The sequence below is a fragment of the Cylas formicarius genome, unplaced genomic scaffold (genome assembly GCF_029955315.1).
Source record: "Cylas formicarius isolate icCylForm1 unplaced genomic scaffold, icCylForm1.1 PGA_scaffold_10__41_contigs__length_53128322, whole genome shotgun sequence".
In the NCBI taxonomy this organism is placed as follows: domain Eukaryota; kingdom Metazoa; phylum Arthropoda; class Insecta; order Coleoptera; family Brentidae; genus Cylas; species Cylas formicarius.
In genome coordinates, this window is record NW_026844214.1 from 26,907,166 (window position 1) to 26,933,066 (window position 25,901).

The 25,901-nt window shown below is 36.4% G+C and overlaps 1 protein-coding gene across 2 annotated transcripts in view; it reads left to right on the forward strand.

Moving 5' to 3' along the window:
• The window catches only part of LOC132699467 (orexin/Hypocretin receptor type 1-like), a 422,766-nt gene that overhangs the window by 205,712 nt on the left and 191,153 nt on the right, over positions 1-25,901 (forward strand). For both annotated transcript variants that reach the window (XM_060666195.1, XM_060666204.1), the window contains one exon: positions 4,241-4,845. In XM_060666195.1, the coding sequence (XP_060522178.1) occupies positions 4,291-4,845 (555 nt within the window). In that variant the 5' untranslated portion in view covers positions 4,241-4,290. The remainder of the gene's footprint in view (positions 1-4,240; positions 4,846-25,901) is intronic.

Here is a 25,901-nt window from a genome sequence, read left to right on the forward strand (position 1 = left end):
CAGTTTTTGTGGGGCTTGCTTTAACTCCGTCCGATGTTATCATGTGTCCTAGGGATTCCACTGTTTTCTTTAGGAATTCAGATTTATCCAATTGTATCTTCATATTGAAGGATGCAAGTCGATCAAAGACTAATTAGAATGAGTCCATATGTTCCTGAAAACTGGTAGAGTATATAATGATGTCGTTCATATACACAAGACATGTTTCCGTGTAATCCGCCCAATACATTGTCCATTGCGCGCTGAAATGTAGAGGGCGCGTTTTAAAGACCAAATGGCATACATGTATATTCGTACTCTACGTTAAATGCTGTTTTCAAAATTCTTTCAGGATCCATTTCGATTTGGTGGAATCCATTTGCGAGGTCCAACGTTGTGAAATATTGACATCGTCCTAGTTTATCCGGTATATCAGTGATATTAGGTATTCGGTATTTATCGTCTATAGTCTTCTCATTCAATTTTCTGCAGCGAGTCTCCATTTTCTACGTCCAGATGTGTCTGCTTTCTTTGGTACAATCCACACTGGTGACCTCCAAGGGGAACTTGGGGGTTGAATTATTCCTTCTTGTAACATTTCTTCTATTTGCCTATCGACTTCTTGTTTATGGATATACGGATACCTATATGATTTCGCATGTACGGGAATTTCGTCGCTAGTTTTAATTGTGCGTTTTGCTTGATTTGCAAAGGTTAAAGTATCTTCGGGTTTATGTAAAATATTTTCGAATTTTCTTACGCATTTAAAATGCTGTTCCTTCTCTTTTGAATTTAGATGTTCATCTCGTATTAAATTTCCAACATCATTTTTTTGATATGTTGGGTTTTCTATGATTGGACGATTGAGAACTGGTATTTCTAAATTAAATATTTCAAAGTTGTTACGTTCGAATGGTTCTAAAGGTAAGTTGTTATTAACACTACCTTCGAGGACAATTGATTTGACTGAATGTTTAGATATATCAAAAGTAAAGGAATTATTTGTAATCGTAACAAGGGTTGGTTGTATTTCAACTGCATCATCACGATAGGAGGACATTATCCATGTCGTATCATTAGGTAGGTTAGTCCTGAGTGTTGCTTTTTGTTTAGTTCTACTACGTAGTCGTCGAAATTTTGTCTATATTGAAAGAAAATTTCTATGTATCGGTTTTTTAACTTTGTATTCTCAAATCAATATTTAAATTTAGTTTACAAAGATCTTTGATTCCTAAAATACCGTGAAAATATTCATGAAATTGGTGTAGAATAAATTCAATTGGTTCGGTGATACCAAAGCATGTAATTAATGGGATAGTTGCTTTATGTGTGACTTTCTTTGAACGTGCACATGTTTGAAGGGCATTTACGTAAGGTTTAATTAATTCGGGAAAATAAGTTTCTGCTAAAGCGGGTCTAAGAAGAGATGCATGGGAACCTGTATCGATAAGTAAACGGCTTTGATAGGGATTTCGATGTAGGTAGGGTAACTGATTTATTTGAAAACTATTTAGGGTTAAACAAGGTTTGCTTCGTCCGAGGCTACTGACTGAAAATTTTCCAATTGATCAATGATGTTATTTTCCTCTTCGAACTGTTCAACATTCTCGTAGTTTGAATCATAATTACATCACATATTCGTTAAGGTCAGTTAAGTCGGTTTGGGGTTCGTTAGTTTCGGGGTTAATATCGCTGTTTTCCACGTGAGTTAGTTCTTGGAATGTAAAGTTTGGTTTACCTGTGGGTTGGAAATGATTATATTGTGGTCTTATTTGAGAAAATGGCTTTTTGTGTTGTATACTTACACCTGACACTAGTTGGGGGTATTGATTGTGTGGGGTTGCTGAAAGGGTTGCCTGAAAAATTGGTTTTGTTTCATTCTTAGGTTTGAAAACTTTGAATTTGAAGTGACGTTTGATTGGGGCGTTTGAAAGGTAAATTCGGTTGTCTGTGGATTGAATTGATGGGTTGTTGAATGTTCTTTGGGTGTTTGACAAAATATGATTGATTGGTTTCTGTATATTGTGCCGCATTAGGTTGTTATTTTGTAAATAATTATTTTTAAACTGACTTTGACTTGTAAGGATTTCGTAATATGTAATAATGTCAATAGCATTATCTAGATTTTGAACTATAATTAACGTTCTCAACTCATTAGAAATATTTGCCAAAAGATTTTGTGTTGCTGTTAATTCGTTTTGAGAAATTAATATTGCTCTCGCTTCGGCATTTTGAATTTCAGAATATATTTTTGTATTAACTTTGGTGACTAAAGCTTTGAGTTTTTTGATATAATCTTGAGTAGATTCATTTTTATAAAAATATTAATTGTTGCTGAAGATTTGCACGAGTGATTGGATCACTGAATTTTTGTATTAAAGACAATCTTATCTCGGCCCAAGTTGTAAGGTCTGGTCGAGTAATAAAAAATCTTCGGCTGGTCCTAGTATTTTTGATTTAATTGCCAAAATAACGTATTCTTGTTGCGATACATCGTTGTTAAAATATGTTGCGTGGAAAGTGTCGATTTGTTTAATAAAAGAATCCAAACGAGAAGGGGTATTATCAAAGGTTTTTAGCAAACAAACGGTTGATCTCAAAGCGTCGGCCATTGCCCTAATACTTTCAGTTTCTAAATTAGTATTTATAGAAGTAGAATTATTTTCGTCTATAGAATATATTAGAGAAATATTAGAGTAAAGTTCGTCTATATCTCGCGGGATTATTTGTGGAATTATTTCTTCGATTTCTTGATCAAATTTTCGCCAACAAATTTAAAATGTTCACTTCTTAACTAACAGGGGTCACAACTATAAGGAACAATTCGGTAAAAACTTACAATAAGTTCCTAGTTTCGTTTCTGTATAAACCAACATGTTCGTCGGAGAGATTCACTTTCCAAGCGAGGTACTGGTTGTAGTGGACTCTGGGTTAGACTAATTCGTCCCGCTGGCTCTCGAACAGCGTACCGATACTCGATGGTGCCAGGAGTCCCAAGTGCTCTGCGTAGTAAATCTGGAATCCTTTTCTTAACCGTTGAAACGGAAGCGTGTTGTACCATCCAGTCGACAAATCACGATCGATTCGCGACGGCAATCCGGTACACTACTTGCAACGGAAAGTTTTCCAAAAAACAAGCGGAAAAGGATCCTACCGACTGCGCCAATTTTATTTTAAAATATGGAACACGTATTTTTAAAAACGATTTATATTTATATTACAAGTAAAACACAATATTTAGTGACGCAAAGCGACTTAAAGACTGTCTTATCTTCTGAATAATGCGCATATTTATATAATTAAAGTTGCTGAATAAGCATTCTTTATTAAACATACTCAGCATAAGTGGCCATATAACTTGCTCTTGACAAACTCAATCCAACAATATACAGAGTGACTCATTTAAAAAAGACTTATACATTTTGTCTATTTCTCGAAAATAATTGTACATGCAAAAAATCAGGGTATGCCACTAAATTCTGCGCAAAAACGACAAAGAAACTAATTTTTAATGTTCTAATAAGATATCTCTTAAAATCATCGAAAAGTGGGCCCTGTTATTTCGTTTTTTGTATTTTTTCAAATATTTGATTCTTGAATATATTGTCTTGTGTAGTGAGTTTTATTTCTTCAACAGGAATAGTCTCTAGTGACTCAACATTTAGGAAGGCTCATGCTTCCACATGAAAACTATTTGATTTATGCACATGTAACATTGCCGCTATTGTCAGCATCCAAGTTAGCATCTAATGTTATAATGATATTCACAATAAATGATTATTGCTTTATAAATTATTTTTCAAAAAAACTACCACACACTTCTGTAATACTATTTATAAATTTTCGGGATTCATCCTGCGTCGATTGTGGATGAACCGAACTTACTTACGTTTCTCCAATTATCCTGTTTGCTTCTTCAGAACTTAACTGAAACAGGCTCGCATTCTACTGTGTACCTACTTATATAGTGTTACAGAGAGGCGGAGCTAAAGGAGGGACATGAACATTGTCTTGGATGATTGATTCTCAAAGATAAATCCCATAATCCATAGAAATCTCTAAACAACCAAATAAATTTAACTGCGGCTCATGTCTTCACCGTTCACTCAGTCATCCGAGATAATCTTTATGCTATCGTGCCCTCCTTTAGCTGCAACCCCCTCAAACAATATATTAGCACGTACGGAGTAGATTGGGAGCCAATACGATTGTTATCCTGTTTTCTTTTTGAGATTTAAATGAGGTTTGTTTTCCTTTCCAGACGCGACCTGAAATGACGCCGCCACTCAACTGCGACTCTATTTCCGAGTTATGAATTGGATGGATACCATAACACTTTTATCTTTTTGTTTATTGAGTTTGGAGGGCGTCAGCTCACAAAATGCGTCTACGTTCGAAGCAGCGTCGTGTTCTTGTTCAACCGAAAAACCATACCGTATAGAACAAACAAATAGTGATGCCCTCAGCGCAATAAGCCGAAACACAAAGCACAAACGGCAGGTGACCGAAGAAAGTTACGACTATGACGACAAAGAGATGGGAAATTTTTCCAGGAATGATTCGGACTCTTTCGATCCGATGACGATCGAAGATATTAAAGAGTACATTTTTCCGAAAAGCTGGACGTGGGTACTAATACTGTTGCACAGCGTAGTTTTTGCCATCGGGTTGTTGGGTAACGTATTGGTGTGCGTCGCCGTCTACAGAAACCACAGTATGAGGACGGTGACCAACTATTTTATAGTAAATTTGGCGGTGGCTGACGCTTTGGTAATATTGTTCTGTTTGCCGTTTTCGGTAGTGTGGGATGTGACTAGTACTTGGTGGTTCGGCACGGCTATGTGCAAGTTCGTCTTGTATGTCCAGGTAAGGCTGTGGTCGTTGTGACAATATTTTTCACTAGCGTTGCCTACACAGATGACACAATTGACACACTTTTTTGCCCTTTTTATCGTTATATTGGGTCACCTATTCATGAAAGCGTGATATTTGATGAACAAAGAACACTTCCACAGATAGCAATAGAACTTTGGTTCAGCTTTACTTGACGTTGAAGAATTTTATTTGAACAGAGAAAAAAACTAAACATATACATGATTATTAAGCTAAATTATTTTCTATTACTTTATACAAAAAATGCATTATACAGAAATTAGATGATAAAATATGCTTACTTTTTAAGACAATCATCTTGTTGGCTTCTGAAACTGGATTTCATTCTACTCTGTACTTGCTTATATACTAATTGAGGGAGGCCGCAATTTCCTAAATTTTGTCTTTCGCAAGATCTTTTGATATGTAATGTTGTAATGTATTGAGTTGATGTTTTAAATGCAGTGGGACTACAGTGAAAAGTATGAGGTTGCCTTCGGACTCATTTTCTTTTGGCGATTGTGTTGAAGTGAATTTTGTAATAGAACGCTTAATATATCTAATGTAAAAATTAGTTGAGAAAAGAGCAGATGTCAGTAGTTTAGTCGGTAGTAGTTTAGTTTTACGACTTGGTAAACAAGAGACTTGATAACCGATGGCTTCTAGAACGGATGGTGATGTGACAATGCATTAAGGTATTGGGTCTTCTATAAACTGAATGACGTCAGGTCTGATTTTTTATGGATTAGAAAATCTAAGAATCGGAATATATATATATATATATATATATATATATATATATATATATATATATATATATATATATATACAAACAAACTGTTAATTATTGGGATCACCCCAACTTCGATGGATCGCCGTAAAGGGAGCAATAAAAGATGTTGAAGCTCAAAGTAAAGTGGCAATTTATTGTAATATCTAGCTTTCGCCCATGGATACAGGCTTCATCAGGACACTAAGTCATATAGAGAACAAAAAAAAAAACTTCATCAGAGTTGACAATCTAACCAAAAAATAGTGAAAAAACTTACACAACACGCCTCTTTCAACCTCTACATATAGAGAGATGACATTGGTATATAAAATAAAGTGTTTCGCCCGTTCTAACTATCAACATAACACTCGATGGATGAAATTTATGGAAAAAATTTACAATTGTAAAAAATATTAACCTCCACCACAACGTTATAAAACAATCCCACTAACATAAAACGTTAAGGTCAATAAAATATTCGGATTGATAAAATATTAAAAGATGAAAAAAAAACAGCCGATTTGTTACAAATGACACTCCGTATTGTCGAGAAGGAAAACTAAATGTGCGGGAACTTATTAACAATTCGCAATAACCTAAAAAAGCCACAACCAAAAAACCGGTCAATGATACCAACTGTACAGCCAACCATAACATATGTAAAACACCAAACAAGGGAGGGAATTTTAAACAGAATTCTTTCAAATATGCACCCATTGTACACTATTTATATAACTATGTTTACATTATTGAAGTTAACGTTAAGGGTAATGTCTTTAAGATTGGAATAGAAAGATTTGAGGGGTCTTAAGTTGTAATTGGCAATTTTTATATTAGTATCTTTAAAGATCCTAATCAGAGCCGGGGACAATCTATCTATATACTGTAGTTTGCCAAAACTAGGCAACTCATTATTAACATTAAGCTGTGGTTGTAAAGCATTAGGCAGGTCTGTAGTGGCACTATTACAGGAGAGAATTTTATTTATTAACGATGGTGGGTATTTATTATTAATTAGTAGGTTCCTTAATAACATTAAGTTCTTATTTAACAGACTATGGTGACATATTTTTTTAATGCGATCAGTCAATGCTACAATCATATTGATCTTTTGTTTTTTAGGATGATACGATGTGAAGGGAATGTATCTACCGGAACTAGTAACTTTTCTATGCCAATCAACAATAACTAAATTTTCACTCGTGCGAATGACCTTTGTGTCAAGGAAAGGGACTGAACGATCTGTCTCCGTCTCCACCGTGAAAGTGAGATCGGAATGAAAGGAATTGAAAATTTCGAGTGTGGATTCGATGAGGTTAAGTGGAACTGCTGTTAATAAATCATCCACATATTGATATATGAAGGGGAATTCAAAACTAACTCTGTCTATCACATAATAAAGTAATTTGTTCATAACAATCTCAGCAATCACAGGGGAGGCCGCATCCCCCATAGGAAGGCCCTTCACTTGAGAAAAAAGTATTATTATATAGGAAAGTTTCCGTATCCAAAAACTCCTTCTATAATATCAACAACTAACTGTAATGGAATATGAGTAAATAAGGACACTGCATCGAACGAGACAAGTGAAAAATCAGATGGTAAAATAGACTCATTAATACGCTCCGCAAACTCAAAGCTATCTTTAACCCTAAACTTATTGAAGCTACTAAAAGACTTATAAAGAATTTGACTAATAAATTTAGCTAAGGGTTGCGTCGACGCACCTACACATGAAACAATAGGGCGTAAAGGGTAACCATCTTTATGTATCTTCGGCAACCCATAATATTTGGGGCAGACACCATTGTAGGTTTTGAGGTTACGAGCCGTGGTATCATCAATATAGCCAAGGTTGTTAATTTTCTTGATAATATTATTGCATTGCGTTTCTATTGAATGTGTAGGGTCCCTTATAGGTAGGTAAGTGTTAGCATCATTTAATAATATGAGAGATTTTTCTATGTAATCTTCTTTAGTCATAGCCACCGTGACATTACCCTTATCAGATTTAGTGATAACCAAGTTAGGATTAGCTTTTAAAAATCGTTTCGTACGACGCTCTATATCATATGTAGGTGGGGCGACACTAGCAACAACACTGGAATTAATGTAATTAGTGATGAGATTAGTGGCCCTCGTTCGCAGGAGGTCTCGTTTTTGTTCATCTGAGTTCTGGATAATGATTTCTACCTCAGAGAGTAGTTTAAAAATATCTATATGTTGAGGTGACACAGGAAGGCTAAATTTAGGACCAAGCGAAAGAAAACCCCTAACATCATCAGGAATCTCAATATTGGACACATTCTTGAACCAATTAGAATTGTCAGTGGTATATAAATCACTACTATTAGCTTTCCTTGAGTTTAACTTTCGAAGGTTAGACTTTTTTATCTTGTTAAATAGTGTGTCATATTTAACGTTTTGTGTATATAAAAATTCGTCAAGGACTCTAAATGGAATGTTACATCTTAAGAAATCAACAGCCCAACTAAGTCTAGATTCCAACATCTTAATTGCTCGAAAGGTGTCATAGATAGTAATGTTATGTAATTTATGTGTTACCTTCTGAGTTAAAAATTCTATTTGTGAAGTGTTACTGTGGTTGAGTCGTTGAGGTATCTTCCAAAAATGTTGTGTACTATCCTCCAAAAATCGGGGGGTAAGGTGCAATCTTCTGCATTCTAACAAGAAAACGCGTCTGTTACGTTGATGTGCAAGTCCTCTATTAGTGTTGGTGACCGTTTTTAGTGCTCTGGCCACAGCTGGTCCAAATTCCATTGTCATCCTCTGATAAAATGATCCCATGGTCTACGTCTACAAGAAGAAGCGAAGGACAGTAACGGGGCTACTGGTAACACACAAACAAACTGTTAATTATTGAGATCACCCCAACTTCGATGGATCGCCGTAAAGGGAGCAATAAAAGATGTTGAAGCTCAAAGTAAAGTGGCAATTTATTGTAATATCTAGCTTTCGCCCATGGATACAGGCTTCATCAGGACACTAAGTCATATAGAGAACAAAAAAAAAACACTTCATCAGAGTTGACAATCTAACCAAAAAATAGTGAAAAAACTTACACAACACGCCTCTTTCAACCTCTACATATAGAGAGATGACATTGGTATATAAAATAAAGTGTTTCGCCCGTTCTAACTATCAACATAACACTCGATGGATGAAATTTATGGAAAAAATTTACAATTGTAAAAAATATTAACCTCCACCACAACGTTACAAAACAATCCCACTAACATAAAACGTTAAGGTCAATAAAATATCCGGATTGATAAAATATTAAAAGATGAAAAAAAAAAACAGCCGATTTGTTACAAATGACACTCCGTATTGTCGAGAAGGAAAACTAAATGTGCGGGAACTTATTAACAATTCGCAATAACCTAAAAAAGCCACAACCAAAAAACCGGTCAATGATACCAACTGTACAGCCAACCATAACATATGTAAAACACCAAACAAGGGAGGGAATTTTAAACAGAATTCTTTCAAATATGCACCCATTGTACACTATTTATATAACTATGTTTACATTATTGAAGTTAACGTTAAGGGTAATGTCTTTAAGATTGGAATAGAAAGATTTGAGGGGTCTTAAGTTGTAATTGGCAATTTTTATATTAGTATCTTTAAAGATCCTAATCAGAGCCGGGGACAATCTATCTATATACTGTAGTTTGCCAAAACTAGGCAACTCATTATTAACATTAAGCTGTGGTTGTAAAGCATTAGGCAGGTCTGTAGTGGCACTATTACAGGAGAGAATTTTATTTATTAACGATGGTGGGTATTTATTATTAATTAGTAGGTTCCTTAATAACATTAAGTTCTTATTTAACAGACTATGGTGACAAATTTTTTTAATGCGATCAGTCAATGCTACAATCATATTGATCTTTTGTTTTTTAGGGTGATACGATGTGAAGGGAATGTATCTACCGGAACTAGTAACTTTTCTATGCCAATCAAGAATAACTAAATTTTCACTCGTGCGAATGACCTTTGTGTCAAGGAAAGGGACTGAACGATATATATATATATATATATATATATATATATATATATATATATATATATATATATATATATATATATATATATATATATATATATATGCAAACAAAACAGCGACTCGCGCTGTTTTCTTTGCATTTTCTTGTTATATATCGCTTTTCTCGAGTATTTTTCTAATTTTCTGTCCTTTCGATATCGTTATTTGCCTGTTTCCTTTCTTATGTGATGTACAAATCGAGCAGTACATATTTGTGTTTTAATATATGGACTTTTTGTGGAAGTAGTGCGTACACCCTTTGTGAAATCATCGTTCAGTTAAACTGTGTATTGCATTGGAACCAAAACTTTATAGTACTCTGTTACATAATGCGCATAAGGGATAAGTGCCATTAGGGTCCATCGTACGTGCCGAAAAAAAGTTTCTAACCCGCTTTCCAAATTAAAAGCTATTTAACCGATAAACTACGATAATGGACAATACTTACACTTCCACTTAATTATTCGGCTCATTGTCGAAGCCCTCAGCAAGTGAAGGTACTCAGCTTAATTAATATCGATTCTCCGAGGATCAAGGCTAGACAAACATCATTAAATACAGCTTGACAATGAAAAACGAGGAGAGCACCTAATCAAATTTTCGTCGGAATTACGCAATTTGCTGTTAGTTGCTACTTTTCCCAATGCTTAACATTCTCCGGTAATATTTCATTACACTTGACTAAGTTCTCAGTTAATTTGAATAGAAGGTACAACTATCGCAATTAAAAATTTATAATCTAATCATTTAATTTTTCAACAATAAGTTTTAATTCAATAACGGTGAATTATTGTTTAGCTTGTTTAGCAAGCTTCATAAAAGGCTACATGAATTGGGAAGTTCCGAAAAAAGGAGTTTTGATAACGGTCGACACCGCGACGTTCGAACAGCCGGATTAGAAGGTGCTGAGCTAAATATTATTGAAGGGCAACCTTAGATAAGTCCCAGGAAAATTGCAGCAGAATTTAGTGCCTCTGCATTAACTGCATGGTTGTTAAAAGAACAACAGTTATATCCATACCCCGCCCGGAGGGTTCAAGCTCTTTTATCAAGAGATTTTGAACCAAAGATGAATTTTTCCCAATGGTTTTGCTGAATAAATTCCCATGATCCTTTTTTTGTTCAAAAATTATCCTTCCGGACTTCAAGGGACTCAATTCAAAACTTCCACAACAAACATAAACATAATGTAGATAATATTAGTTTACCGTTAACGTTTGGTTAGGAATTATCTATGATCATTTAATTGCGCCACATTTTCTACTTTTAAAATTAACTTGTGAATCATTTTTCGTTTTCTACAAGAACAATGTATTATTACATGCATGATGGTGCCCCCGCACATTTCAGGTTAAATGTGCGATTGTTTTTAAATCATAGATATGAAAACCGCTGCAGCTTTATCATTAACCTCCGTGATCATCAGATTTAAATCATTTGAATTATTGTATTTGGAGATATCTAAAGAATTGCGTCTTGTAATGTCATAAGAAATAATACAGGCATATTCCAGCATATGCATTTTCAACACTTACTATAAAAATTGTATTTTTATTTTTGCCTTAGGTGTCTTATTTGTTGTGTTTACTTATCAATGAAGGCATTTATTCATAGCTTACGCATGAATTAATTTCCGAAATGTATATTAATAAAATATTATTTAAATTTAATTGTCTAGAAGACAACTGTATAAGTTTTATAAAAAAAAAATGCAGAAATGAGACAAAAAAGTTTCTAATAAAACCGTCTATCGATTTTTTTTTCAATTCAATTCCGTTTAAGTCCCTCCGCTTCTGTTTCTTTTAATACGAAGCAATATTTTATTGTTGTATCAATTTTCGTTTTTAAGATAAAAAATAAAAACATATATATAAAAATATATTTTCTTGCATATTTGTAGAGCCATTATTTTGACTTCAACATCCTGTTTTTCAAATATTTTTGAAGAAGTTGGTAAAAATTCTTTTAAATTTTTCAATTCAGTTAATAGGTTGGTGTTTTCAAAAGATTTCTTCTACTATACTTGCTGTGTACCGCACAAAAATTTTTTATAACCATTCGAGTTGAAAAAACGTCATCGCATTTTGGCAGCGGCGGCCCCTCTTAGGGGAATTTTTATGACAGCCATATCCGCGGCATAGCAAATCTCAAACATAGAATAAGCGCCAATTTTATATGCATCAGGAAATTTTTATCCTGTCGCATTTGTACGTTCTCGAGGGTATTGCGGCAGTAAAATGAGATAACAAATTATATAGTGTGTTATACGTTTCTCTCGGAAATTTTACTCCAACTGTCACATTCTGTTAATATATATTTCAAGACGAAAACTTTAAAGCGGGATGAGCGCCATCTTATTCCGCCCATATTTCGATCTAAAATGTGAAATGTAGAACATAAACCTCGAATATTTTTTTAACGTAAATATATGAATGGAGAGAGACGGAAATTTTAAGATTAGATGGGAAAGGTGATATTTTTCAGTATGTTTCGTTTCATATAAGGAAATGTTTTCTTCTGCCCCAGTAGCAGGTCTTAAGCTATTTTTTAGCGTAAAAATTTGAATTGCCATGTATCCCCGGTTATGATCGTGCAAGCGGATCCGAAGGGAGGGGGGAGTTCTGCAGAAGGATATGTTTTAGAAATGCCAGCGTGTGAAAAAAATGGAACAAATACCTTGACCAGGTAGGATTCCTCTAAAACTGATTAAGTACTGCAGTTAAGTTGTTTGTCTATTTTTTCATTTGCTTTTTTAAGGAATGACGATCTCCCCTTAGAATGGGAGGACTCATATATTTTCAAAGCTCGCGTTGCGAAATCAGTTCGAACACTGGGAGGTTATAGACGATGCGTGTTGTATTTATACCCTGCGCCGAAAGTGATAAAGGTACTGTTTGTCTGGGAGGGGCGACGGCTCCGCCCCCCTTATTGTTGGGTTGTTTATTTCTTCCGATTTTAGTTGCGATGTCCCGGTTGACTGCTGCGTATCGCACTGCCGTTTGATTGATGATCGTTTTCCACATATTGGATAAATGCAGGGCGTCGTCTCTCAAATTTAGGTGTGCGGATTTTTCTATCTTGATGGCCTCTCTCATAATCCTGATCCTAAAATCAGTAATATTAGCTCTTTGTTTGCAAGTACCGAAATCAATTTTATGGCCTTTTTGGTGTTAGTGCTGAAATAATGCTGACAAACCCCCCGGTAATAAAACTATGGGTTTTGTATTTAATTACTTTGTAGCCGAAATACTAAAACGGCGATTTTTGCACCAATAAATTTAGGAGAATGTGCCTTATTATTTAGTTTGGGTCTTTTCGTTGAAAAGCGTTGGCCGGATTCTAAGAAAGATAATGTGCAAACCACATTGTCCAAAAATCTCTTCGACCCATCAAACCGGACGTCAAATCTTATTGGGCCAATATTATTGCATGTAGTGAATTCTTCTACCAAAGAAAAATTCCAGAATCCATAGAAATCTCCAAAAAACCAAACCATCTTAACCGCGACAACGTTCATGTCACTTATTTAACTCTACCCCTCTCAAACCATATATAAGCAGATAAAGGATAAAATGCAAACAAATTTTAATTTCGCTCTAAAGAAATTTAGAAAATTTATAAATATTATTATAGTATGTCGGCGGAGTTTACTCAGCAGTGAAATCAAACCCGAAGTTCTGATTAAGAACTTTAATGAAAAGAAATCACGATTCACAGAATAGTATTAACAAAAAATGGATAAACGGGAAGAGAATCAAAAAGTACTAAGTGCAACTTGCGTTGTACTTGCCGGCGGTATTTCTCTACGCGATGTAGATCAGAACTCTGACGAATTCTCCGGCGGGGCACGAACAAAGGCGGTTGCCATGGTTACGGACGGACAGTTGGCTCGCGCGGCATAATTAGCGCATTCACTAGGTCGAGAGTCAGCAAAACTTTTCTCTAACACTTCCCCTCGAGACGAACGGGACGTCTGTTTAACGGTATGAGCACCAACCGCACTGGATTGTTCCATCACTACTCGTTTCAGTCCTAACAGTTCAACACAGTTGTTATGTTTTTCGCGTGTCAAGCCTTTGGTAAGGATATCTGCTAACATTTCACGTGTAATAATATGAGAAATTAAAAATAAACGTTTTTCCAAAGCTTCACGCACGAAATGATGTCTGATATCGATGTGTTTGCTTCTGGCGTGGAAAGTTCTCCGCCAGCTTTAAAGCACTCATGTTGTCGTTGAATAACTTTATCTTAGCTAAGTCTGTAAAATCTAGCTACAGGATAAAATCTTTCGAGTAGACAGCTTCTTTCGCGGCCTCGGTGAGTCCCATGTATTCAGCTTCGGTAGAAGATAAAGGCTACAGTTCGTTGCTTCTTCGATTCCCAAGAAATTGGACCACCAGATAAAATGAAAGAGTATCCAGTATAAGATTTTCGGTCATCGGGACAATTACCCCAATCCGCATCAACGTAACCTCTAATACATTTGTTTTCGGGTTTAAAAGTGATTCCTAAGTCCATTGATCCTTTGAGATAACGAAGTATCCGCTTTGCAGCTGTCCAATGGATATTTCTAAAGCAGTTGTTAAACTGTGCAAGATAACTAACGGCAAAACTAATGTCTGGACGTGTCGACATTGCCAAATAAGTTAAAGTACCAATCAGTTCACGATAGGGCAACGCTTCCTCTTCGTTAGTTGGTTCTTCAGTAGGTATAGATAACTTCACATTTGGATCCATGGGAGTAGACACTGTGTTCGCATTGGTCATGCCAAAACGATTAAGAATTTCAGTTATATAAGCTTTCTGATGTAAAGATATTTTCCGATCCTGGCGAACACATTCTATTCCCGAGCACTTGTCGACATTTCCTAGTTCTCGAAGTTCGACTTCTTGAGCGAGTTTTCGCTTTAATTTCGAAAAATCGTGTGTGCTTTTCGAAGCGATGAGTATATCGTCAACATACACTACAACTAAAGTAAGATCTTTCCCTCCATTCAAGCGGTACAATCACGGATCTGCTTTGGTTGGAGTAGCTCCACATTTTTGTAATATCTTATCAAGTTTATTATACCAAGCTCTACTAGCTTGTCGTAAACCGTATAAAGATTTGCGTAGAAGACAAACCTTATCACCATTATGAAGTTCGGACAACATATCATGAGCTTTTTGTCTAATGTCACCTGTACTAGTCTCGATAATAATCTCTAGAATTCTCGAAAAATGTTTCGGAATTTTCATATAGATGGTCTCGTTCAATTCACCATTGAGATAAGCGCATTCATCATCAAGTTGCTGAATTTCCATACTATAATGAGCAGATAAAGCTACAACTAATCGTACTGTACTTAGGCGAGCTACTGGAGCGAAAGTTTGATTAAAATGAATGCCAGGACGTTGGCTAAATCCTTGTGCTACCAGTCGTGCCTTTCTTCTTTCTAATAAACCATTAGCTTTGAATTCGTTGCGAAGGACAATTCTGCTTCCAACAACTTCTTGTTTTTGTGGACGTTGAACTAATACGAAAGTGTTGTTCTGGATAACTGATCTGATTTCATCAGCCATAGCTCTAAACCATTCGCTTGAATCGGTACCTGTTTCTTCAATAATACAAGCGTTTCCTCAATCACTTAATATTTATTGAATTTTTCTTTTCTATAAATGGACTGTATCTCACATTGCGGCGACGTCGCGACCCATGCCGTGCACGTCTACCCCGTAACGCTACAAAATCGTTACTAGTCTAGCAGAAACGTGGACCTTGCCGGTTTGGCGTACAACGCCCTGTTGTCACATTGACTGAAAGGTCCGGCATGTTTAAGATACACAAAATTAAAAAGAAATTTACATAACTTTGAACTCAACATACCCCCAGCCTTGAAAGAACCCTCTTTCAAAAAAAAAAACAACAAAACAAACATTTCTTGAAAATCAATTTGTCTTAGACAACCCTTGAAACCACTTGAACTGAGTTTTTTCTTTCTCACCCACTTCGTGAAACAATGGACACAATTTTGCGAATGAACGTTTGATACCTTCACTCGTTTTTACATCCTTTCGTGGGTATAACTGAACGATGCGTCCCATTTTCCAACACAAGGGAGGCACATTTTCTTCCTTCACGATCACCAATGTCCCTTCCTGCAGAGTGTCCCCGCCAGCCTTCCATTTGACGCGCCTCTGAAGTTCAGCGATGTATTCCAGTGACCAACGAGACCAAAAACCTTGTTGGTATTGTTGAATAGGTTGCTCGAGCAATCGTGGGTCCGGTAATGAGGTTGCCCTTCTTCCGTTCAGGAAATGGGATGGGGTTAAAAACGTCCAAGTCAGAAGGATCAGAGGACATTGGAGTGACAGGTCGTGAGTTTAAAATGGCCTCTATTTGACACAACAAAGTAGAAAAATCCTCTATAAGTCAAATTTGCCTTGCCCACAGCTCTTTTTAAATCGTATTTTACACTTTTTACCCCTGACTCCCATAAACCCCCAAATTGAGGCGAATATGCCGGAATAAAAGACTAATTAACACTTTCTGTCGCAATCAATGTCTTTAAAATGACATGATTATTACGCAAAAATTTTCCCAACTCTCTCAGTTCTGTCTGAGTACCCACAAAATTTTTACCATTGTTTGAAAACATTTTTTCTGGTTTGCCCCTCCTAGACACGAATCTCCTGAAAGTTGCAACAAATGCTTGCGTAGACAGATTTGTTACAGCCTCTAAATGTATTGCACGTGTGCAAAAACAAATAAATAAACAAACATACCCCTTGTACAAACGCGTGCCCCGTCCCAGAGCTATTTTAAAATTGAACGGCCCTGTATAATCAACCCCTGTGGTATTAAATGGAAATTGTGGGATCATTCGTGACTTAGGTAGGTCTCCCATCTGTATTTCAAAGGACCTAGGTTGAACCTTCGAACACACAATACATTCATGCACCACCTTTCTCACAACATTTCTGCACTTTAGTGGCCAATAATTTTCCCTTAATGAACTGAGCTCTAATTGAGGGCCTGCATGCAGTAGTCTCAAATGCTCTGCCTTAACAATCAATTTTGTACATGGATGTTTTGGGTCTAACACAATTGGGAATTTTTTGTCATATTTAAATTCTGAAAGCGCTAGTCTTTCGCCTACTCTGATTAATCCGTCGGCGTCTAGAAACGGATTTAAATTTGGCAACCAACCCTTTTTTATCTTCTCACCGGTCTCCAAGATTTTCTGCTCATTTACGAAACATTCATCTTGTGATAACTTTATTAACATTTTTTCAGACTCTTGGAGTTCCTTCACTGTCAAGTTCTTTGATTCGTGACTATCCAATTTTCTGCAATGTGCTGTAAACCTTAAGCAATATGCAAATACACGTTTCAATTTTGTCCAACTGGAATATCTAGAAAAAATCTCTAGACTATTCTTCTCTGTATTCACAAAGGCTTTTACTTGCTTCCTTCTTTCTGGAAGTTCCTCTAAAGGTACATCAACACCCTAATTTCAAAGAAATCTTGTGGCAACCATTGTGGACCTTCAAACCACAATTTATTTCCACACAACTTGGAAGGAAAAAGTCCCCGGGATACTAAGTCTGCGGGGTTTTCTTCTGACCGCACATAATGCCAATTGTCTTGATCCGTCATAGACTGAATTTGAGATACTCTATTTGCGACGAAAGCTTGGAATTGATTTGCTGGTGATTTTATCCTACTTAATGTTACTGTAGAATCGCTCCACAAAAACAGTTTCCTGAAATTTAACGTCATGGAAGTTTGTACTTCTTTTATCAACCTTGAAAGTAATAATGCACCCAACAATTCCAATTTCGGTATAGTTAGTGCCTTTATCGGGGCAACTTTACTTTTTGCACACAATAAGCGAACGACTACACTTCCATCCTTCGTGACATGTCTGACATAGACACATGCTCCAAACGCTTCTTGTGCAGCATCACAAAATCCATGAAGTTCGATGTCCTCTGAATTGTTGCGACCTACATGTCTTGGAATATGCAGCATCTCTGTACCGATACTTAGGTTGCACACCGTTTTCTTAGGTTTGACTCGAGATCCTTGTCCACTGATGTAGCCCGCTACTACCCATCCTAACCAAGTGTTTTGTAAGACAGGTTTGTTTTCCTCTAATTCGATTCTTCCTACTCTTTTGAGTTTCCGGATAACACCTGCACCAATTAACATATCCACTTCATCAGGCAAATGAAATTCACTGTTTGCTAGACAAATATTTCCTGGAATGTTTATTGGCCCTAACTCAGTTTCACACAAAGGAATCTCATCACTAATTTTCAGAATGAATAAACAACTGATAGGAATTTGGAAATCACCTTTCTGAGAACTGATTTTTACTTCACACTGTTTCGAAATCCTTTCGGTGTTTTGACCAATCCCAACCACACACACATTCGCATCTTTTGTTTTTAACTGAAGTCTGTCACACATTGAAGCTCATTGAAGCTGAATCTAACAAAACCTTGCAATGATGCACATTGCCACTCACATCTTTTATTTTGACAATCGCTGTAGAAAGTAACAGCTGACCTTGGGTCCCACAATTCTTTTGAAGACGCTTCTACAGCCTTTTGTACGTCAACAATTGGGGCACTTTCAACACTGCCATGTTCAGTTTCGCGTTGGTTATAAAAATGTAGTAGAACATTATGCCCTAAAACACACTGTGAAGATTTTTTCCCTTGACAATTAAAACTAAAATGCTTGTTCGAAAAACAACACATGCATAATTTGTTTCTTTTTATTTGCGCAATTCTCTGGCTGGTTGTTAACTCCAAAAATGTCTTACACTCGCTGATGTCATAATCGCTTTTACAAATAACATACTTGCTTTTTTCAACCCAATTTTGTCCGGGAATTGTTTTCCAAGGTCTCTAACAAGTCTGCACGGCTTTTTAGAAATTGCTTAAAATCTTTTAACTCAGGCATTTCTGTTTTTATTTTAAAAGGTTCCCACCCCTTTAATGTTGCGCGATCAAGTTTAGTGCCTAAATGATACAAAATTAACGTGTCCCAAAATTTAACAGGTTCTCCCAAATTTTCCAAGGCTCGTAAGTTCCTGGCTACGTTATCAATTAAATTTCTCAAACTTGAAGAAGATTCATATTTTATCGTCTGTATATCGTAAATCCCCGTAATAAAATTCTGCACCAAAATACGCTTGTTGTCGTCATATCTTTTGCACAAAATGTACCACGCGATCTCATAATTTGAAGCGCTAAATTCTAACGATTGAATTACCTCCTTTGCTGGAGCCTCAAGTGAAGCATGCAAATAGTGAAACTTTTGAATGTCGCCAATCGACTTATTCTTGTGAATTAAACTATCAAACGTGTCTCTAAATTCCAACCACTTTGAGTAGTTTCCAGCAAACGTTGGTAAGTTTATTAAAGGTAATCGTACACCCATCGTTTCATTAGAATTTGGCCGTAAATTTTCCTGAAAAATGACAGAGTTGGAATCCGAATGCGTAATATTTTGCAAACACTCATTTTTGTTGTTCGTATCATTAAAATCATCCAAAATATTTTTTGCCTTTGCGACAATATTGTAAAATTCTGTTTGGAAAATTTCCCCTTCATTAAATTGGCTCTCTAAATCTTTTTCCGGACATAATACCTCAATTTCACTCTGATATTGTTCAAAAATATCTAATAACTCGATTATTTTCTCTGTTCTAAATTGCAATTGCATAAACAATTCTTTTTCTGAAGATGCGCTTTCAGTTTGCACATTGAAATTTGTTAAATACCTTTTAAATTGAGATAAGCTCGCTTTTATACTAGCTCGCTTTCTAATTAATTGGTTTAATTGCTCAGCCATTTTGCTGATTTTTGACACACAAAATAGAGACCACAAACTACAAAATCCAAGAAAGGTTTGAAAAGGATCGACTTACAGGTTAACGGCGACTTTTTTCTAAGTCTGGCCCTTACTGTCTCGTCCTCCGTCGCGTCGTAGCAACGCTGCGCGATCGTACGGCCCCGCACGTACAATTTCCAACGCCTCGCCGCGCTCGCCGATAAACTCCACGGCACCGCAACGACGACTTTCAAACAATGCTTCGTGCACCGCGCCGCTCCGCCTTATCTCAGCTGCGCTTTGTTGCTTGCCGACGTTCGTTTACGGACACGTAAACGTTTCCGTCACAATTTTCACACATTTTTCTTTGCGAATACAGACGATCCAACAATCTGTACTTCGCAATTTCCTCGTTTTTCACTTTTGCGGAACACTCAATAATTCTCGCAATTGAAAACTCTCCACTCGATGGATCACAATCCGGCTCGAAGGACCACTATGTTTCTTCAATAATACAAGCGTTTCCTCATTCACTTAATATTTATTGAATTTTTCTTTTCTATAAATGGACTGTAACCGTAACGCTACAAAATCGTTACTAGCCTAGCAGAAACGTAGACCTTGCCTGTTTGGCGTACAACGCCCTGTTGTCACATTGACTGAAATGTCCGGCATGTTTAAGATACACAAAATTAAATAGAAATTTACATAATTTTGAACTCAACAGTACCATTCAATGCCTGTTTCATGGGTATTTCCGATAAAAATGCATTTTCAACATCTTGAACCATATTTGCATATTGAAGATTGTAGATTTTTCGGGGCCTTTCTCTGGAACCTGTTCGCATAATTCGCGGCCGACCATGTGCTCTCGGCGGTTTATGTTCCAAGTCGTCTCAATCTTGAAAATCATCCACGGTTTCATTTAAATCGAAATTTAAGCTGTTGTCACTTTGTTACTTAATTGAATGTCAAAGGTTTGGATTTCTTGATCTCCATGTTCGATGTCTGAATTTGACATTTCTTGTGGAAAAAGTCATATTCGCAGTTTTCTTTCGTCACACCCTGTATATTGGAGTCAGATTTCTCCATAAATTTGATGTCTCTGGTTACTATCAGTTTTCTCTCATCGGGTAACCAAACTCTGAATCCTTTGGTTTGTTCAGAATATCCGGTAAAAATTCCTTCTTTGGATCTTGGGTCTAATTTGCCTTTTTTCGGATCTCGATTAAAACAAAATACTTTACATCCAAATTCTCGTAAGTGAGAAACATCTGGAACTTTGTCAAACCAAATTTCGTAAGGCGTTTTTCCATTTAAAGATTTTGTCGGACATCTATTATGTAAGCAATTTGCTGTATGAACCGCTTCGGCCCAAAAGGTTGGAGGTAACCCTGCTTGTGTCAACAAACATCTCGCAGTTTCCATAAGAGACCAGTTTTTCCTTTCGGCAATTCCGTTCTGTTCGGGGCAATATGGTCTTGTTAATCGACGTAAAATTCCGTGCGACTTCAAAAGATCGTCGAATTTTTTGGATACATACTCAGAACCATTATCTGATTGCATGCATTTAATTTTAAAGTCGTGCATATTTTCTGCTAGAGCGATAAATTCTTTGGTTTTATGTAAAACTTCGCTTTTTGATTTGATAAAGTATACCGTGCAATATTTAGAAAAGTCATCAATAAATTCGACGTAGTATTTTGATTTTCCAAGATTCTACCCTCATCGGACCACAAACGTTCGTATGAACAACTTCGAGTCTTCGCGTCGTTTCGCGTTCGGATTTCTTCGGAAAAGAAGCTCTAGTCATTTTTGATTTGTAACAAGTGTCGTAAATTTAATCGAATTTTTCATTTAAATTGAAAGTTAAACCATTCATTGTGTTTTTGCGTTTACATTCATGCATATCTCTAAAATTTAGATGACCTAATCTACGATGCCACGTCATAGCGTTTGTAGGAAATTTTTGAGAGACTGCAGAGTTCGCTAAATCACCATTTTCTTCGCGAGCAAAATATAAATCGCCTCCACGATCGACAATTAAATGAATATTGTCCCTTTCATCAAGAATTAAAGCACATTCCTTTTTGAATAAGACTTGAAAATTGTTTTTGGTAATTTCGCACTTTCTGACGTTGCGATTTTAAAAGCTCCTTCTGCCATAAAATTTAAGGTTTCAGAATTTTCTGTGTGGCAATTCGCACTAGATTGTAATTGTCTACCTTTGTTTGGACAATCTGCAGCTTTGTGGCCTACCTTCCTGCATGGATGGCACTGATATTTGAATTTTTCGGTCGAATTCTGGGTGTTGCCTGAATTAACCTTGGCACTATCAGTATTTCTACCACTTTTTGAACGCCACTTGTTTTGCTTGTATTTTTTATTCACGAACATTGCGTCCTGACCACTCGCGTTCCGTTGATTGTTGTTTCGAGCGTCGGACTCTTCAATGATTTTCACAAGTAACGTTTCTGGAGTCGGTAACTTGTCTCGCGATTCAATAGCACAACAAAAATTTTCGAAACTTGACGGTAAACTGTATAGCAGCATGATAGCAAGCAAATCGGGACTGATGGGAATGCCCATTTCTTCCAGCTTGTCAACAGCGCCGAAAAATTTGTTCAAATGTTCCCGAACGTTTCCATCTTCGCCCATGCGTTGCAATGTTAACTGCTTCAATGCGTTGCCTTTCTTGCGGGACCTTTGCATTGGTAAATACCTTCCAGCTTGAGCCATACTTCGCTTGAAGTTTTGCAGTTCTTGATATTTTTAAGCTCTGACGGGCTTATGGACAATACATTATCTGATTTGGCTTTGCTGTCGTTTTTATCCCAGCTTTCGACTTCCTTTTTAGATTCTTCGTTGTCGGATTTCAACTCCGGCTTCTCGATCTCTCCGTTAACGTATCCCCATGCATCATTTTTGACCAATAAGGCTTGCATCTGTATTTTCCATGTGTCGTAGTTGTCTTTACTTAAGGTTTCGATCCGCGAAACATTCGTGAAACTCATTTTGTAAAGACTCCGGCCACCAAACTTCAATCACAGATTTAGCAAAATATTGTGTAAGTTCTAGAAGCACTCGACTTTAATTTCTCTTTGTCGCCTCGCGAACCGTTAATAGCCTGGGCGGCGATACCCTGGGCCTGTAACCTGTCGGCGGAGTTTACTCAGCAGTGAAATCAAATCCGAAGTTTTTATTAAGAACTTTAATGAAAAGAAATCACGATTCACAGAATACTATTAATAAAAAATGGATAAACGGGAAGAGAATCAAAAAGTACTAAGTGCAACTTGCGTTGTACTTCGCGGCGGTATTTCTCTACGCGACGTAGATCAGGACTCTGACGAATTCTCCGGCGGGGCGCGAACAAAGGCGGTTGCCATGGTTACGGACGGACAGTTGGCTCGCGCGGCATAATTAGCGCATTCACTAGGTCGAGAATCAGCAAAACTTTTCTCTAACATAGGAGCCTGTGGAAATTTCTTTAAAAAATTCTTATAATGTGGTTAGGTATATATGAAATATTTCGAAGAGAATCCAAAAAGCTGGTATTCAGCCCATATGAACTCGATACACAGGGTATATAAGAAAGAATAAAAACTAAAAAATCTCGATGCAACTATGGAAGTTGTTTATTTTGAACACCACGTACTGTTTTCTGTTACTTTGTGTGTTTTCCGAAGAAATTGGAGAAAGTCGTTAGACTGTTAGACCTGTTAGACTTGTTTACAGTTGTATCCGCGGAATGTCATTTTCGATCTGCCCGGCCAAAGTATATGAATATTTTATTTGCCATTGTCTCGACAAACAGAAATGAAAGAAAGGCGCGAACGCGAACTTTTTTGTACATAAAATCCGTATTCCACAAGATTACGTTTATACAGGCAAACGAATGATGAAAATAAATTTGATAATAATAAATGGTTCTTATTGGTAAAAAAAATATATAAATAAAAAATAATTACGAATAGAGAAACACAAAATTAGAAAAAAGTATTATTCTTAAACTTAACCCGAAGAAACATGAAAAATAACTATAAGTGCTAGAAAATTACAAATTGTGCTTCACATTATTCCTTTGCCTTTAGATTTTTACTTAACAGAAAGTATTCCAGAAGGGGATGTGGATAGTATTTACTTTAAATAAAATGCAGCTGAACGTTTGCTACTGTGAAGTTGTTTCGCCTTCGTAGCGAAGCTCCAGTGTTCTGCCGTTTACTTTTAACTGCTTGGCCCTCATTCCGCTCTTTGATCTTACTATTCATAAACATAATAATAATAAGATAATGTCAGGTCTTTTGAATTTTTTGCAAAGTATTCATTAATCAAGTCTAAATTTCTCATTGCCCCACTACACTTCAGTATTGAATAATTCTACCTATATAGTTATATGAGAATATAGTAGCCCTACTACGCTAAAAATTGATGCACTGCAGTCACCATTGATATTTTCGTAGAGAAGGTAACGCTTTTTCGCGCGTGCCTCTACATTTCGCCCTCTAACCTGCACTTTGCGACATTTTATTTCTAAACAGCGATTTCAACATTCTTAACGTGTGTTCCCAAAACATTTTACGAGATCTATATCAATATTGTTTTTCATAGTTCATAGTAAAGCCCATTTTCCGCTTAAATACTCACATTTCCTAGTAAAATCGACGATATACAAACTAGTTAGTACACAAATATTATCTGTCAAAAGATAAACAACAACAAACGTAATTATTTAAAGCACGACCGTTCACGGCCTACTATAGATAAACAGTGCGAGTAGCGGAAAGCCAAGCGAAAATTAACAATTTTGTTATTTGTAATTTTTTTTCCTCAAAAAATTACTGTTAATTAAAAGGGAATAGTTCCAAATCGTCAAAATTTATGTTGACCTGTGCAATTTGCGTTTGCTTGCTTTTTATATATTATATTGTCCTAAGCCAGGCAACGACGCAAGACTGCCATCCGACTATTGAGGGTATCGTCAATTTCGTTTCCTATATATCAATTTGCGACTAATACACCGCTGCAAGAATTCTGTTTACGCAGAGGCTCTCGATCTCTACATGTTTGCCACTCTCCCAATTTCACTTTAACGTCGTTTCTCTAAGGACGTTGGATCACCGCAAGGGATCTTGACAGGAAACAGTTCAGAGCAAAAGGCCATCTTATCGATTTATAATTTATGCGCCTATTGTGTCGGATATCGGCATATTCGATAGTCTTTAGTCTATTTTAAAGTCTAGATTATAGAATATCTTTCTACAAGAAGAATGGCATTATACATAGTGGAATAGCACAACCGTTGACCGCATATTTTTTTGGCTAAAATAACGAACTTGGAACTTGTAGGTACACTTCTTCGGCATTTCTTCTACATTAGGTATGTCACGTTGACGTTTCGCCGAATTCTGCTGACATCTTCAGAATGCTATCTGGAAACTGAGGGCATCCGAAAAAGCTGCCGGGCGTGGGATGAATGGGAAGGGTTTTTTTGCATCCCAAATGATCGAATCCCAAATGTATTGTGGTTTAATGTTTTTAGGATGTTTGGTGGTGTCAATTATTAATTATCGTGGGTATTTCGAGATATCTACTTGAAATACGGAGGATGTATTAGGTTGTAATTAATCTAATTTTAAAAAATTAATTTGTCGCCCTTTACATCGACAACAGAGCGTTTATACGGAAAGTGATATCAGAAAGGAGCTATCATTTTAATCAAAAGACTATACGTATATTAACAGATTCATCTAATTTTTGTAACATCCTGTATATCAAAAATAGGTGAGACCCGAAAAGTTACTCACGAAATATAACCTTTCTCGAAAAATTTAATAGGACACAATAAGAGTACCATAGAATCCGAAGGAATAATAGTGTTTATAGATATACAGAAAGTAACACATAGTGGTGTGCATTTAAGTGAGAAAGTCCCGAGAAAAAAGGTGCAAAACGATTGGATGCAGAAGCAAAATGTTAACTGGTGACATTAGTGATGAAGGAGGGTAGAAACACAAATTGACTTTTTCGAATATAAAGGTGCAAGCGTGACATAAATGCGCGGTGATCGTAATTGAGGACGTAATGTTTTGTCGTTTCGAATCGTTTCGACGTGTTGAATCGCCGGACTCACATTTCGGTTAATTTTAATAGTTTGTTGTTCTTGTTGCACTTATCAGCACTTGGCGGCTACGGTTGCTGTTTTAAACAAAAGAAAATAAGAACTCTTTTTAGCAGAAAAATGGCTATTAAAGCGGAAAACGTATTCCCGTATGAATTTATAAAATGAATTTAAACTAACATTGGGAGACTGTATAATTACTTAAAAATGGATGAGGAAACGTATCTGGAATTACTAGAGCTGGTAACACCTTATATTA